Source organism: Aythya fuligula, chromosome 5 (genome assembly GCF_009819795.1).
Source record: "Aythya fuligula isolate bAytFul2 chromosome 5, bAytFul2.pri, whole genome shotgun sequence".
NCBI classification, from domain to species: Eukaryota; Metazoa; Chordata; class Aves; order Anseriformes; family Anatidae; genus Aythya; species Aythya fuligula.
The window spans coordinates 22,813,845-22,831,635 of record NC_045563.1 but is presented as its reverse complement, the minus strand read 5'-3'; the positions used below and the strand labels follow the sequence as shown (position 1 = coordinate 22,831,635).

Genomic DNA, 17,791 nt, shown 5'->3' with positions numbered 1-17,791 from the left:
CATGTGCAATAGTAATGAAAGCTGTGTGTATTTATAAGGGCAAACTTCATGAGAAGTGCAGTGTCCTGCTCCCAGCATATAGGTATGAAGGGCTGAGGCAGGTTTTGTCTCTGAGAAAAAAACTCACAATCTTGTTGGAGAGAAAAATCACAAACATTATGGGCTGTCTTCTATTGATAGCCATCCATAAACAGCCAAATACACAATAACATAACCCAGATGTATCTCCTAAATCAAAGGGCAAGAAATCTTCCATCTTGAAACCATTTTCTGATTTATATATTTTGTTTGTTTGTTTGTTTGTTGGGGGGAGGGGGGAAGTTAGGAAAGTGAATAATAATAGCCTTAGTTAAATCAAAAATTAACATGTCTCTGAGTCACATCAATACATTGGAAGCAGAACAGACCAAAATGCATTTGTGACTTGAAAATACCAAAATCCTGGAGAGATTATGATAACCTGTGGTATCCTCAAATGGGGAGCAATATCCCAGTATTGTGATCTTGCTCCTTATAATGCTTTGAATTAGGACCTCAGTTCATGTAGACGAGCAGTGCTGCATTGGTATAGGTAGAGTGGTGAACTTGCTATTGACATGCTCATAACCAAAATACATTGTGTTGTGGATTAAGATTATTAGAATGTCACAGTGGACAAGGTGATAGACCTAAATTAATGCATTAATGAGGATGAAGGCTGACCTTGAAAAGAATATCTCCATGGCTTATATGCCTCCTTTTGACTCTAGATCTTCTCTTCTATATTTCTGAGAGGGTTTTATTTATTTATTTTCCAATGCTATCTGTTTTGTTCCCTCTAATTTCCAGGATACCCATGCCCTTCAGCTTGAAGAGCATCCTGATTGAGGACACCTGTGCTTACTTCCAAGTCACTTCCAAGCTGGGTCTAACACTCAAGTGGAACTGGGCTGACACTCTCCTAGTATGAACAGCCAGTTAGTTGTTTTTCTCTTGGTGAACCTCATCAATGATGAAAAGCAGAGCTGGATGCAGGCACCGTGTTGAATACTGAGGGGGGGCAGAGGGGGAAGGTATCACTGTGTCCATAAACTGGTGGGGACATACCACACTAGTTAATTGTTTCATGGGGCAGGGCAGTAGAGTTGCAACACCCAGGCCTCCCTAAGCAATTTTAACTGACAAAAGCTGCCACTGTTAACCCTGGAGATAGCATCTCTATAGTTATCTGCTTCCTGCATGGGGCGCTGGCAGATGCACAGCTAGTGCCCCCAGCTCTGACTTGCTAGTTACCATCTTTCTCAATTCACATCATGTGTGGGAAACTAATCGGTGTGGTCAGTGTAGACCTTGGCCTCTCTCATTCCAGGGCATTGCTATGGGGGAGTTTCCCTCTATACATTCACCCCAAAATACCTTCTGCTGTGGTAGTGTATTTACGCTTTTGGGTGTGAGCATTTATCCTCCATAATCAGGACTGAGATTAAATAAATAGAAGTTGTATGTCATGTTTAGTAGGCCAAAGAGACAGAAAGAGGGTAGAAGGTGAACACAGAGGGGAAAAAAGATAAGGAAGCAATCAAGTTGTAATTTAAATACTGATTTAATGAAGTATTTGCTTCCCCCTCCCTCTGTACTAGTCAATACCTGAAGTATTACAGGCATCACCTGTGCAGCAGACACAGTTTTAGGGTGACATGCCTGTAGAAAAGTACTGCCTTTTGTAAGTGGACCTGAGTCATGCCACTGCTACCCTCCAAGCAAGTAGGAATGATTAAGTGCAAAAGTTCTATCTAGCAAGGCTGTAATGTGTTAACCTGGCTCTCTATTGCCTCTGTGTATGGGCAGAACAAGTTATGCTGGGCAGACCCACCCATAGCAATGTTATGAAGTTTTCCATTTAGCCTACGAACTAGAGGAAAAAAAAAAAAAAAAAAAAAAAAAAAGATACTGCTAAAAGCTGCCCGGAAGCTGATTTTTCACATCTTCCAGCATCAGGGCACAGTTAGCTGCCCGGTACTCTCTACTGGGAGACCCTGGTCCAAGGATTAGTCCAGTATTCAGAACACTGCAGTTAGCTGTTTAATAGGTAGGAATGTCAATTGTTGGAAAATCATCATCTCATCTGAATTCAGCCTGTCTGCCAGTAGGTTTTATGGCGGGTTTGTAACTGAAAAGGGGACTTCTGAAAACAGATAATAAGCATTTCTGCCAGTGTGCTTTTTTATAGTGAACCATCTGGTAATATGCTGCTGTTGGGAGAAAAAGCCTTTAAACTCTGTGTTTCCTCTCTGCTTTTGTTTCTTAGCTGGACCTGGAAGAAACATATAAAGAGAAAATATGTGGTCTCTGTGGGAACTATGATGGCAATAAGAAGAATGATCTGATTTTGGATGGTAGGCCATAAATGCAGTGTGTTCCACAGAGAACAGGAGTGTGTTAATATATGGCATGAAACTTGAATTTTGTTTCATCTAAGTGGGGTTACAGTTTTCCTGACAGACGCCCTGAAATACCCCAACGTTTCTATAGATGGGAGGTGCAACTTAAGAAGTTGTGGGATGATTTGGGATCCTCTGCTGCTTGGAAACTTGCAAATCTCTCAAACCTCATCAACGCAGTTTAATTGCCCAGTTGTCGTGTAGCAACATTGCCAGGTTTCCAACTGATAGTACCAAACTTTAAGGAACTTGTAGTCTCAAATGAGCCATGACTGCATTTTCTGTCCTTCCATTTTCATCATTTTACAGTTGGGTATCAAGTGTGATTAGTTTTGGCTCTGAATGAAATTAAAGTGCCATGGCTGACCCAGACAGGTTTCACTGAGCATCTTTACAGAAACCGTGGTGCCATCCACTGACACCTTCAAATATTGCACTGGGCTGGAAAGGCCAGCACAGCAAACAGATGAGGCCACCATCCTGCAGCATGGTGTGTGAGTGGAAAGAAAGCTGCATCCCAGGGTACTAAATGCAGGACTAAAGCCAAAATTGTAATACCATCCCTTCGTGTAATACCTAGACTTTTTAGGTCACCAGAAAAATACTGTCATCTACCTCACCCCTTCAAAAAGAACTGTGAGATTTGATTAAATATACCAGTCGTAGTGGTAGATCTGGAGCTCATTGTCGTACTTGATATTAAGCTTTTTGGGCACACCTTAGTCATGTTTCATCCCTTTACTTCACAGCTGCAATCTGTAAAACCTAGAGCCAGTTCAAAATTTTCTGAGGTAACTGTTTTCTGTTGCGAAGCGTTGCTCTAAGAAAAGCAAGGCTCTTCCTTTATGCTTCTGGTTCCACTGGAACCAATATCCACTGGAATACAGTATTTCTGGTTGAAATATTTATATTTCAAACTTCTGTTTGTCAGAAAAGTTTCACAGATCTAGGATCTATCTGGTAATGCCTTGGTCAAGTGTACCCCTATAACTAGTGTAATACATATATTGTGTGCCTGTCTTCCAATCTTGTCTATCCTTTGAAAAGTAGTAAGTTCACAGATGATTATGAGCATATGCACCTAAGCCTGCACTTTCGGATGTGATTGTAGAATGAAAACTAAACTGTATGGCAATTACACATGCAAATACAGAATTCTGTAAGTCCAAATGCACGCATAAAAACTGAACTCTGAAAGTTATGACATGCAAGACAAAGGTCAATAATCTCATGTGATTATTACTGCCCAGACTGCCAGCAGTTCTTGATACAAGCATGCCAAATTCCTGATTCTAGCCCAGCAGATATTATGCCAGGCTGTTATTTTTTATATTATGATTGCTGTGGTTAAGCTGAGGCATTCAGGAAAGACCATACTTTGGGCCTTACAGCCCAAAAATGAAGTGCATATTTATAGCAAAATGGCTGATCTAAATGATTGCAGGCAGTCACTCAGATGCACCTGGGGATTTTGCAGGATATCAAATGCACCCAAGGCAGTTTGGGAACTTTCACAAAGTTGAGGATCCATCTGAAAAGTGCACTGATGTGAGTCCAGATGACCACACTGGAAGGCATCCTAGGAGGGAAGACGATAGATGCAGTAAATATGTAAGTATGTGTGGCTAAGGAGTATAAACCCTCCTGAACTGCAGTCCTGGAGTGACTGTATGAAACAAGGGCTATTTACAGAGCATGCAGTGAACTGATTTTGTCAGGAGTCTGCCATGAATCTTGGCAAAATGTTATTGTATAGTTGAAGGAATATCCTATTTGTAATGTTAATGAAAGAGATCGTGGGAAAATACACAATTTTATGATAGCTTCCAGTCCAAGAAAAAGACATAACAGAAGATCAGACCTGTGTGGCCTCTGGAGTTCCATGAACTTGTGTCATTAGGATGCACATCCAAAAACCTGAAAGTTGGTAAAATGTCAATTATTTCTTTTCTTTTCTTTTCTTCTTCCTCTTTTTTTTTTTTTTTTTTTTTTTTTTTTCCCCCTCAGAAAAAAATGTGCAAGAAACTTCTCTCCCATTTTGGAAACTGCCCCAAAGTGGTTGCTTTTGATGATTATGTAGCTACCTGCACTGAGGATATGTGCAGCTGCATGGTTAATTCTTCTCACACTGATTTGGTTTCCAGCTGCATATGCAGCACTTTAAACCAATACTCTCGGGACTGTGTCCTCAGCAAGGGAGACCCAGGGAAATGGAGAACTAAGGAACTTTGCTGTAAGTAACTACTCCTCTGGAGATCTCTTTCAGGTTAGACATATATGTACAAACCCTGATCCCAGCAGAGCAAAGATAGGAACTCTGTTAACTACGGTGAATTAATCTGTAGAAGTACTTTTGACAGAAACATTGTTAATGGAAAAGCTAGAAATTTAACTTGATTTTACTTCTTAATTAGAACTTATATTAGGATATCTTCCCCCTCCTTATGGCTTTTTTTTTTTTTTCAGTTATTGTTTGAATTTTACCATGCACAGTTAATTTATAATTAACCTTGTTTTAAATTTTGATGTCTAGTCCAAAGAAGTCACTGAGAAGTTTAACACGTTTGTTCTTAAATGGTCCTCTGCTTAAATGGTCCTCAACTCAGTAGCTGCAGGTACTGGCCAGGAAATCACCATAAATTTAGGGGGAAGGCTACTGGTAGTTCTTCCAAACAGCTGTTGTGAATCAGGATAGAAGACTAATGCCAGAATGACTGATGTTTGAGGCAAAAATAAGTTATTACAATATGATAGAGAATTCCCCAACCAAGATATGGGGGAAAGAAGGAAGGAGTTGGGCAGTAATGCAAATATTTTAGAGCACTTATAACAGTAACATACCATGTTTTCATTTGGTCTTGCAGATCAGGAATGCCCAAACAACATGGAATACATGGAATGTGGAAATTCCTGTGCAGATACTTGTGCTGACCCAGAAAGAAGCAAGATTTGCAAAACCCCATGTACAGATGGCTGTTTCTGTCCTCCTGGTAAATCATCTGCTTCTTCCAATTGGTCACACACATCAAGGGACAAAGAGGGATATTGTTCCTTTTCAGTTAGTGGCAATTTTTTTTCTTTATGATTTTACACTAAAAGCAGTGAACAAACTGTTTCTTCTAGCATAATTAAGCAACTTCCATCTTGGAAGAGTCAGATCTCTAAAGATCCAAGATCATAACACTGAAGAAGGGGAGAGAAATAATGTTTTCCTAAAGACTAGGCAGAAAAGAAAAACAAAAGTACAGATGTAGAAAAGGGAAAGAGGTTCTCTAGACAGTAGAAATGCAGCTGAGGATGTCTGGTGAGATACCTCCCAATTACAATGTAGGTGTATATCTAGCCTATGGGATGATAGCTATGACTGTAGGTTAAGTCACATGTAAAATAAATGCGTAGGCAGGTACATGCTTGAGCAATTTTGCACATGCAGAATTTGAGTTCTGATTTGCTAGATGCACTATTAGAAATGGATGAAAACTAGCTCATATGCTTACAGTCTGGCATTTGACAATCCTGCTCAAGGTGTAGGATTATGGTAACATGCAGAGATACTCTTGTTTTTGTATTGCTGTGTTGCTTTTATTTGAGGTCTAGTAAAAAATGCTTCTCATCAATTAACACCTGAGAGAGCCTGGTGTGTTGTTTTCATTAAAATATACCCCAATCGTTCACAGAAATGCTGAATCCTCCAGAGTTTTTTTTTTTTTTTTTTTTTTTTTGGTTGTTTTTTTTTGTTTGTTTGTTTGTTTGTTTTTGTTTTTGTTTTTTTTTTTTTTTGCTTATTCTGATCTTCCTTCATGGTGTTTCCCAGACTCACCTGAGGAATATTAACTAGCCAATATGTCTGAACAGGAACCATCCTTGATGACCTTGGTGGCAAAAAATGTGTCCCCAGAAACAGCTGCCCCTGTATGTTTCAAGGCAAAGTCTACCCATCTGGAGGGACTTACTCTACTCCTTGCCAAAACTGGTACTGTTATGAACTTGATTGCAGTAACAAGGAAGAGGCAATTATTGCAAAGCATTGATGACTTTCATTCTGTTCCTTTCTCCTTTTTGCTGTTCCTAATGTCTTAAGGAATTATGACACCAATACAAAAACTGAGGTCTGAATTGCAACAGCCTTCAGAAAAACTTTGAGACAGCCCTCAACCTCACATAGCTATCACCTTACCTTAGAATTGCCAGCAAGTATTGAGCCTAAGTTACTATAATGCAGAAAAATTAGATGCTTTGCTGGTTAGTTTAAAAGCATTGGCCACTGAAGTGGAGCAGAGGGTCGTACCATGTTAATGAGTAATTTTCAAGCTATCTCTAGATCTATAAAGGGTTGTTCCAAGGCTTGGATCTCAAAACTCATGATCCTTGAGAATTATTTGGTTTTGAGCAAAACTTGTACCTTGAACCCATTTCTACTCTGCAATAGTGAAATGTGATAAGACCTTGGGTATGTTCTTTCCAGAAGAGATATTTCTTACTCTGATATCTATCCAGTAAATGAACAATTCTATGTATTTTTGTGTTTCTGAAATACAGTACATTTTCTTAACCTTAGGAATAACCTTTTCTGTAGGGAGAGTGGATTACACTGTGGTGCATGGTTGGGTAGAGCAGATATTCTGCAAACCCCTTTGGATCAAGTATTCGTTGTCCTCAAATACAGGAAATACTCTTCAAAACCTGCAGTTTTGAGGAAATGACCTTGATGGGCTTTGGGTGATTCCCATATAGCAACATCCTTGTTTACTCTTCAGAAAGCCCAAGCTGACGTGGCCTGGCTGTTCTCCCCTTGTGTTCACAACTCTAAGAACTGACAAAGCTCATTAACTCAGGTCCTCCACAGTAAGCTGCTGAGAAGTCACATCAGCAACTCGCTGAATGGTTGCATCAATAACATAAAATGTTGCAAGATCCTGCTCAAAGAGATTCTTCATTTTAAAACGTTAAGTAACTAATTCAGGACCTGGAATATTTCTTGACCAACTCAGTGTCTCTGAGGGATTTAGTTTAAAGCTGAGTGCAGCTAACTCCAATCAATAGGCATTTAACTTTTATACTCTAAGGGCATAGTACAGAATCTTCCTCCTGCTTGGATTTAATAAGCAGATGAATAGCAAACAGCTAATAAGACAGAGGGTCCGATCAGATACAGATCTCAGTCTTTGCTCCTTTAAAGTATATTTATTCTAATTACTCCTTTTTTGGATTTTGTATAGTACTTGCAAAGGAGGCCACTGGAGCTGCGTCTCTCTGCCATGTTCTGGAAGTTGCAATATAGATGGAGGATTCCATATAACTACGTTTGATAATAAGAGGTTCAATTTTCATGGTAACTGCCATTATGTCTTAGCTAAGGTACGAACAATCTCCCATTTCACTCCTGAATCTCTAGACAAGCATGAAGCATTAAGCTGTGCTGGAGCTTGATATAGCTTCATTTGATTAAATGACCTCAATCCAACAAAGCACTTCAACACATGCTTAATCTTAAATCACGTAAATTTTTCCATTTGCAATGGACTGCAAGTCAACTGTGATGTTAAGCATCAAGCTTTTGCAACTTCAACACAGTTTTACATCTTATTTTTTTAGTGAATTCATTTTCTTGTTCGATTTATTAGTGTAGATTAAAGCATTCTTCTGAAGCTTTCTTCATGTGACTGTCAAATGTAAGTGGATGAGACGATTACTTCACAAAGATTGACTGCCATGTGACTGCAAATACATGATCTGCACAGGTTGATTGCAAAAAAAATGAGGGGAAAGGCAGTGATCATTCTTGGTTTTGGCAATGAAATAAAACTGCAGTTAGAGATTATATGCACCACTTCTTTCATTATTACATTTTAGCCTTTCAGAGACACGTTTTTTCCCTTCTAGCTCCCTTCCTATAGCATGCTAACAGTATCTGCACATTCCTTTCACTTCTTTTCAGAACACTGATGACACATTTGTGGTGATTGGAGAGATCGTTCAGTGTGGGACATCAAAGACAATGACTTGCTTAAAGAATGTAATAGTCACACTAGGAAGAACTGTAAGTAACTTACCTTAGCTAATGACACACAATCTGTCACTTTTATTTAGGTTCAAACATGGGGTTTCTCTAATACTGTGGACTCACTTGGATCAGTTGCAGTCCTGACACTGCAGGATTAATATCAGCAGATGATATCGTGCATGTATTTATTAGTTTTGTTCTACAAGAGTTATTTACTTTCCACTCCTTTTGGATTCTGTTCTCTTCATTTTATTTAGAAGCAGATGGTTCAAAATTATCTTTGTTGGCTTCCTGTCTTTTCTGTGACTTTAAAGTTTTTAATTTCTTTATTTTTGATAGATGTACATGTATGTTTCTGTAAGACTCTTGTATTTTTATAGCAGCTTTGAGTCCTGAGGTTTTCCCTGATGCAATGAGTGAAGTAGTAGAATTTTCCAAATGAAGGCCTGAGATTTCTCCTACTGAATATTATGCCATGATTCAAACTGAATTCAATGGAAACAGACTTAGAATAAACCTGTGTATATTTAGGAGTCCAAAAATAGTATCCCTAAGGCCTGGATTTATTATGTCTAAATGATATTTAATTAGTGTAGTCCTAGCCGAGTTAAGAGACTCAGCATCTTAACCTCCTTCTGTAGTCAGCAAAGGAAGATAGGGATCTTCAAAGGACAAGTCAGTCCACCTAATACATGAGGCGGCTTCTGGAGGTGTCTCTGCCCGTGGGAGGAGTCGTGTGTATGTCTATGAGCGATAGAGCCATGTCTCTATGAGGGAGTTTGAGTCAGGTAGTTCTCATTTTGGGTATGTTACATTTTCAGTGAGATGGATCTGAACCTACATGAAACATCTTGAGTGTAGTTCTCCAAAAGATAACTAACCTCTTAAGTAAGCAAGAGGACTTAGTCAAGGTTGTTGTCTATGGAGATGTTTTTTTGGTTTGTTACGGAGTACAGATTTGTTCTGTGGCACTGTATGGTATCCAGACACTGAGTTATATTGAACTCATGTTCTGAAGACATAACTTGTTAATGTTTATGGAAATTTGTGAGGTTGTGTTGTCTGTCTTGTGCCATATGCATTCATTACTATGGGCTTTTTGCTTTTTCCCTGCAGACAATAAAAATATGTTCCTGTGGAAATATCTACATGAACAATTTCATTGTGAAGCTGCCAGTAAGCAAAGGTAAATGTCTTCTTCACATCGTTCTCAGACTAGCCTGCATCTATTTAAAGACAGATTCCTGCTCCTTTCTCTGAAGAGCCAGACCCTGTCCCTTGTCAGATCCCTTTGACCTAGGTGGATACAAGGTCTGGGAGTCTCTGGGGATTCCAGTGTGCACACAATGCAGTGGTAAAAGGGAATTCCTGTTTACTGAGCTTTATAAAGATTTGCAGGTACATACATACATTTTCATTTCTCTTTTTTTTTCCTTTTTAGATGGCATCGCCATCTTCAGACCTTCTACATTTTTTATCAAAATCTTGAGCTCAGTTGGAGTACAGATTCGAGTGCAAATGAAACCTGTGATGCAGCTCTCCATAATGGTTGATCATTCTTATCAGAATCGCACATCTGGTAGGACATATCACATTCTTTCAGTTTGCTCTTAGACAAGCAGCTACAACTTGATTTATCAGTTTAAGTGAATAAATTATTTCATTTTATATTGGCTTTGGTGTGTTAGAACCTTTGATTAAATCTATAGCCTTCCTGGAACAAAGGATTGGCCAAAGCCTTCAATTTGCTGCAGAAAGTAAGATAAGCTATGTGATATTCAGTGTGTGCAGATCTTTTAGACTCTATCTGTAAAAGCAGACCATCATCAGAGACTTATGAGATACAAGTTATGATCTTGGTTTTGTGCTACTGTTTCCTATCTACGTATTGGGATAATATCCCATCTCTCCAATTCATTTTGTTTTGCTTTTGTCATTACCTCTGATTATAAATTTTGGGGAAAGGAACTCTCGTTCTGATGGTGTTTAATGAAGCACATTTAAGCAGCCTCCAATCTCTGTGCTATCACTAAGTACTACTGAAAGGCAGAAAATAATAATTATGGACTAAAGACAGTAAGTATACTGTCTGATTTGTGGGAACTTCAGAAAAATGAGCTACTTTCAGGCAAGTACCTTTATAGAGCTAAGGGTATTTATCTTGGAGTCATTCCTTTTTGCACTCATGTGATTTTTTTTTTTTTTTTCTTCCCTGCCACCCACTCAAGGTCTTTGTGGCAATTTCAATAACATCCAGACTGATGATTTCAGAACAGCCACTGGAGCTGTGGAAGATTCAGCTTCTGCTTTTGGTAACTCTTGGAAAACTAGAGCCAGCTGTTTTGATGTTGAGGACAGCTTTGAAGATCCTTGTTCAAACAGTGTGGATAAAGGTAGCAGGCTTTTCATTCATGGATTATCAGTGCTAAACAATTTTCCCATGATAAATAACTGAAAAAGCTTTAGAAAGCTCGTAGACATCAAACAATACTGCCTTTGAGATTATTATGAGAGTGAACACATTGTTTTTTTGCAAGTCGCTAAGGTGGCAGCTTTGCTCTTTTTTTAAAAAAGACACACTTCTGCAGAGAGAGCCAACACCTTATTTGATGGCTTGAAAAGCACACATGACATCAATGAGAACGATTTAGGTTTAAGGCAGAGCATAATTGGTTGTCAGTATCTGGGCCAGATCTTCATCCCATCTAGGTTGTTACAGCTGTGCTGAAGTCAATAGGAATAAGTTGTCAAAACTACTGACTTCAGTAGGCACTTCTGTACTAGGTGCCCTGTCCAGCTTCTCATTTTGACTGGGTTTGACTATATAGAAGATTTAGAGGGTAGTCTCCTAGGTATTACCATAATAAACCATAATAAAAGCCCACTAAATATTATATGCTTTGTGTTATTGCTTGACTATATTTCATAATGAACTATGAAAATGGAGATTTTTTTCTGATGTTCTGCAAATCCAGTCAGAGTAACAGTGTTACTACTTGGAAGGAGGAAACTTTTCTTTCAGGAAGATGACAGTTTACCCATCCAATTATGCTTATCACCATGTTTTTGCCCACTATTTCCTTCCATCATCATTTGAACACTTCCGGATATTCTAGGTCTGTGTGATACCTGATAAGAATATTAATTCACATAGTGGTGTGATTTAAGTGACTGTGGGCACTATTTTTTTTCCATTCAGAAAAATTTGCCCAACACTGGTGTGCTCTTCTGTCTAATACCAGCAGTGTGTTTGCTGCCTGCCATTCTGTTGTAGACCCTGCTGCGTACATCAAGGTAAGGCACTGGTCTAAATCAGGGGCTTATTCTTGTCCAGAGGTTGATCCTGCCACGAAGGAGGTCTGGTCTTCAGGAGTGAAATAGGTTTTAGTAATGCCAGTTTGGAAATAGATTCAGTGATGCTGATGAGAAAAATAACAAAACGAGAGTTTATGCAAGATATGGTGGGACTTTTTGCTTGCTATTTGCTTGCTTGAAATATTAGGTGACTTGTTTTCCATGAGCATCCCTGCTGTCACTGACAGTTCCATTGCATGATCCAGAAGCAAAATGGGCAAAATAGGGTTCGCTGTTTTTGAAAACTGTTCAGTCTTTAAAAAGCTAAATCAGTGTTTCTGTTGGGAGTCAAACTGAGAGGTTTCATACTTCATGGATTCCGTCTGATTTACTTTTAAAGTCACATCTAGTGGGAGAACATACATTGTTTATAACCCATTTATTACTAAGGAGACATTTTGCTCTTTGTATTTAGAATGCATGAAGCCGCCCACAAGTACTCTTGGCGTTCAGCTGTATAATGTTGTTGATGAAGTTGACTGAGCAAGCAAGTTACTGCATTTCTGTGAATAGTAAAGTAGGTTCTGCAAAAACTGCAGAAAGTTCAAGTAGGGTCTGTATGAGATACAACTTACTGAGAAAATATTTGACCCTGAAATTTTGCATGAAATTTAATGTGTTTCAGGTACATTTAAAATTGTGGCTTATCTTTTGTGCCACCCAAGTTTTCCTTTAAAAATGTCTGCTTTAAAATTCATGTTAACTACATGTAAAATAGGAATTTAATTCACAACTGAAGAAAAGTAATAACCTTTTTTTATTATTATTTAATTTTCTATGGATATATTTGTTACTCCTGCTGATCTTATAGGGCTTTAAACCATGATTAGTGGAAGTACTTTCCACAACACCAGTGATGGCAGGACAAAGTGCCATCTATGCAGTATGACCATATTGCTGTTGAGTGGCTGGCTGTATCTGGGTGCTGCCCAGACACCCAATTAAAAGAACTTGAGCTTTACATGCCCTTTATCCCTATTAGTACTATTTCTTTAGACATCAATACATATGATTCACTGCTAAATCATCTTCTCTTATGTACCTGTCATTTAGTAGGCTGCATCTTACCTGAACACTAGACAGGGACACAAATACCAGTCATCGCTGTGTAGTACTTTCAGTTCTGTATATTTTCAGATACTGTTTTTTGACATGTCCTAAAGTGTGCATCATCATGGGAGTCTGGTATATACATTTGTTAGTGCATTAATGAGCTATAGGTGCCATCATCACTCTTATTATTCATCTTTTATGAGTGCCAGACATACCATCATTGAAGTTACATAGCTGTAATGTATTTCCTGTTTCTCCAATTTGCATAGCATTTCATTACTATACATTTTATTGTAGAGATGTTTCAAATTAAACTTCATTGGTAGTAATACTTTTCAGAAAGTATTAGTTGAATACTTTTTGAATTGCTGAATGTTTCCTTGTTTTGTGAGACAGGCATTATTGCACCCGTGCCTTTTTCTGTCCCCTAGAAATGCATGTATGACACCTGTAATGCTGAGAAGAGTGAAGTTGCACTGTGTAGTGTGCTCTCTACCTACTCCAGAGATTGTGCTGTGGCTGGCATGTCCCTGAAGGGCTGGAGACAGGGTATCTGTGGTAAGCATCCTATAGCATCTTGGGTAGGGATCCGGGGAGTAGCTTCAGGGGACTGCACTCTGTGTCAGCCCAAGGCTTTTGAGCTCAGTCAAGGCTGTAGATCTTTGAAAAATAGAAAAAGCATATGCTCTATAAAAAAAACCTCTGCCTGCTAAAATCAGCTGGTGTCCACTTCATGAAAAGGCTCTTAGGAAACATGCTCCTTGTGTGAATTCAGAGCACAAAGAAAAGGAGTGTAAGGTGTATTAATCAAATCACAACACCTAGTTGCAGTTATGTTAATTTTGAAATTTTGGGCCTCCGTATGTATGTAAATTCTGAAAGATTCTCAACAGTTCTGCTCAGCCCATTGGCCATACACTGGGCATTATTCTAATTAATTGCATTTTTCCATGTTATAATAAAACAGAAATGACTTTTAATAAATATATGTCACTGGTTTCTGAGAATGTTGAAGTGTTTAAAGGTATTTTCAGCTCAGGACCATTTAACAAATAAATAAGTTTCTTGGAACATAAGTTTATATTTGGGTATATACATTGCCAGTAAATCCTGGATTAGGAGTCCATAAAAATGTGTATTTTTTGGCACTGCCAGAACTTATTATGAGATACTATCAGAGCTGAGAATAAATCTCCCGAATCCCAGATTCTGAATTTTACTTTGAAGTTTTCCATTTTTTCCATTAAAGATCAGATAGTTCACATGAGTTTTGCCTATTTCAGCATGAAATAAATGTATGGGTTTTCTGCCTAATAATATATCCGAACATAAAACATAACAAGAATGATTTTTATGCGACTTTGATACAGCTATGATCTATTCAATTACCTGACTTAGAGGCTAGCTGGAATTTTTAATAGAGACAACACCAGTCATACAGTGCTTTGTAGAAGGCATTTAAGGTTATAGTAAGAACAATTTAACAAACCTGTGCTGAAATAATTATAAGGGAACACAGTGTAGTCTACAGCATATTATCCTTGAGTCACGCAGGTTTATGCACTGGAAAGTCTCTGTCTATTGAATGCTTTGCTGTCAGTATAGAATTACTGACATATTTCATGCCAAATCAAGACTGGTTTGCAGCATGGTTTAGTCTGAAATCTGTGGACTTATGACACAATATTGACTCAAACAGTGCAGTAACCTTGGGAAAAATGCTAATGGCTTAATCAGCACGATCATTTTAGGCCATATGTAAAAAGAAATAATCTTTTGGGAACATGCCTGTGATAAGACTGAGGGTTGTGCTATTCATGAGTGAAAGAGTAAACGGGCCAGAACAGTCACTCGCGTTGTCTGTCCCCTTGCGGTAGTTTTAAAGGCTCTTTCAGCTCCTGCAGCTCTGTCCAGCTGTGCCAGGCTGCAGGCAGCCTCTGAGGAAGGTTATATTGTAAAGGGGTGCATACAGTACAGACAATTCAGTGTAAGAAAAAGGAAATCCTGCTAGCTAACTGATGGCAGTCTGCATATACAATGATCTTTAGTGGAATCACAAACCTTTAGTTGAATTACTAGTTAGGGGGGTCAGTAGCCTCTTCAAAGTCATGGCACTGTTTTCCTGGTTCTCCGTGTGTGAGCTAGCTTTAAGCTATTTTTGGTATGCTCATGGGCTCTGCACTTATGCCTCCAGTTGTGATGTATATATAATCTAAGATTACTGATCTGTGACCATGGGTACTATAATGAAATAACCTTTTTCTTACCAGACCTCACCTTATCAAAACTGATCTTTTCCCTCTGTGAATAAAGAGAGAAAGTAAACACATTATTATTTTAAAAAATAACTAACAATTGAAGCACCCATTCAGGTAAATCTTCTGTTATGTCAGGTAGACTGTGATATAAATTTGTATTTAAAATCTTTATTATTATCTTCCTTATTTGGCCTATTGTGATTTAAAAATACCATTTTCTACATCCTCATCGCATTTCTATGAAGTAGGAAAATATGGCCTGCAGACCCTATTTTGCACATGGGATATCGTGTCTGCCCCAGCTGAGACCAGGAAACCAACTGTTTTTTGTTGGTGGAGGTGGTGGTGGTTTTTAATGTGTACAAACCTAGCATGCTAACTAATCTAAGAAAGTGTACAACGGTCATGGACTGGAAAACCATACAGAGCTTTGTTTAAGCATGGTGCCTATTGCTGATATGGTGATAGCATTGCTGCAAAGATGATTAATGCAGTTCCCCGTAAGCAACCCCCCCCTTCAGATGGTAACATGAGTTTTCCTCAAGACATCTGTGAGAATTCAAAAATGTTTTCTTTGGTAACATCAAATAATTAGCAGAGTTCCTTAGCCCTGCCCACTTATTGTCAAAAATTAACCCTATAAAATGTTCTTCTTAAATGCATTTCTTAAATTATTCCCATCCAAAGAAACCATTAGTAAAGAAGAGAAGATCCATTTTTAACTATGTGGGTAAGTGAGAATTTACAGGTTTTATTTCATGATATAAATAGTATTGTAAATTTTAAAAATGACAAAATTATACCTGTTCCCTTATTCAGTCAAGGTACACCCTGTTGCGTATTTCAGTGTCAAATCTCACCTAGTTCAGGTTTATGTGATCAGACTTCCCCCAGACCACTGGGAGTCAAAGTCTGCTAGTTAGGAAAAAGTAAATTTACAGCTACCAACTTTCAGAAAACTGCATTAACAGTACAAATGATGACTGCATAGAGAAGGTCATACATCCATTTTATTTCTCTTGCAAAGATCCCTCTGAGGAGTGTCCTGAGACTATGGTTTATAACTATAGCGTGAAGTACTGTAACCAGTCTTGCCGCTCGCTGGATGAACCCGATCCACTGTGTAAAGTTCATATCGCTCCTATGGAGGGCTGTGGTTGCCCTGAAGGGACCTACCTCAATGACGAGGAGGAATGTGTCACTCCAGATGACTGTCCCTGCTACTACAAAGGCAAGATTGTTCAGCCTGGCAACTCCTTCCAAGAAGACAAACTGCTGTGGTAAGCTGCTCTGATGATGCAAAGCCCAAATATCTGGGGAATGTCAGGGCTCACCAGGGAAGTCCCTGCTCTAATCCGTGAATGGGGTCGTTTTACCGTAATAATGACAAATTTCCGCTTGATCATACCAAAGCACATGTTCCTGTGTCAGGTAGTGCAGCCACAGTGAAATTTAAGACCTTATGTTCCTCCTAGCAAACAGGAAGCTGAAAACATGTAAATTAAAGTCATGTTTGTGATTTACCTGAATGCAAAGTTCATTGTAGTGTAAAAAAAAAAACAACAAACATATACAATGGGAGCAAGATAGGGGATTTGAGATTGGAGTTTCTGGCTTTGAGACACACACAAAAAAAAAGAGTCAAAACCACTCCCCAGCACATCCTGCAGACTAAAAAAAATGAAAATGGCCAAGGGGAAAGAAATCAAAATCTTAGTTTGTAAACATGAAGGAGAGAGAATTTGGGGGGAAAATAACAAAAATAATATAATTATCTTATATCTCCAGTGCAAAACATTTTTTTCTCATTTTCAGCCAGCTGAGGATAGCAATGCAAACAAATACCAGTGGCAGGCTGAATTTTGCCATGTATTTTTATATTTAGATGTCTATGTATTCACTCTCTTCCAACTCTCAGATTTTCCTCTGAGGATTCTAGACTGCTTTGTAAACACAGATTCATCTAGTAATTTAAGAGGTCTCTTGTTTGAGAAAGTATTAGTTTCATCACAGAGATAATAAGAATACAATAAATGCTTAGGGAAGACTTGATTTAGGGAAAACATGCAATAAAACAGTGGCAGATGAAGAAAGAGGATTTAATCGTTAGGTCTTAATCTTCCTTCTGGGGATGGCAGTTCATGTCTGAGAGCCTGATAGCTTTACCAAATATTCATTTTGATGGGAATTTGTTATTTGTGTGACTAGCAGAGCTTTGCAGAGGCTTTCTCTCTAGTGAGAGAGAAAAGTGCCAAGAGCTGATGTCTTTCATTTTATGGAATCTCTTTAGCAAATGCATTCAAGGAAGATTAGACTGCATTGGAGAAACTGTCCTGGTAAAAGGTGAGATTTCATTAAATAATGGCTTTATGGTGTCAGCTAGTAAATATAATGTTTTTCTGTGTATCTCTTGCTTTCTATAATATTTTGGTATTCTGTACATTTTTTGGCTTCTCTCAGTAATGTGCCGGTTATTGATAACAGTTGACTTTGTAAAAATGTCACCAGTGTGTGACACTTTTCAAAAGACGAAGATATTTCCCAGAGCTTAGAGGTTATCTTCCTCTTTCTCCCATCCTGCTGCTGGACAGAAGTAAAAGCTAATGGAAACTGTAAATGAGAGACACATGCCGCAATGTGTCTGAGCTCTGAAATGCTCTGCTCTGTTGCACAGTGGCTGATGGTGTCCTTATCGCTTTCAC

General features: G+C 38.5%; 1 protein-coding gene across 1 annotated transcript in view; it reads left to right on the top strand.

Moving 5' to 3' along the window:
• The window catches only part of LOC116490286 (mucin-5B), a 42,949-nt gene that overhangs the window by 2,623 nt on the left and 22,535 nt on the right, over positions 1-17,791 (top strand). Inside the window, exons 3-17 of the mRNA XM_032189332.1 lie at positions 829-943; positions 2,288-2,375; positions 3,898-4,031; positions 4,428-4,653; positions 5,285-5,410; positions 6,276-6,393; positions 7,640-7,778; positions 8,359-8,460; positions 9,541-9,610; positions 9,866-10,003; positions 10,653-10,817; positions 11,624-11,718; positions 13,263-13,389; positions 16,117-16,369; positions 17,380-17,432. Coding sequence (XP_032045223.1) covers positions 829-943; positions 2,288-2,375; positions 3,898-4,031; positions 4,428-4,653; positions 5,285-5,410; positions 6,276-6,393; positions 7,640-7,778; positions 8,359-8,460; positions 9,541-9,610; positions 9,866-10,003; positions 10,653-10,817; positions 11,624-11,718; positions 13,263-13,389; positions 16,117-16,369; positions 17,380-17,432 — 1,949 coding nt within the window. The remainder of the gene's footprint in view (positions 1-828; positions 944-2,287; positions 2,376-3,897; positions 4,032-4,427; positions 4,654-5,284; positions 5,411-6,275; positions 6,394-7,639; positions 7,779-8,358; positions 8,461-9,540; positions 9,611-9,865; positions 10,004-10,652; positions 10,818-11,623; positions 11,719-13,262; positions 13,390-16,116; positions 16,370-17,379; positions 17,433-17,791) is intronic.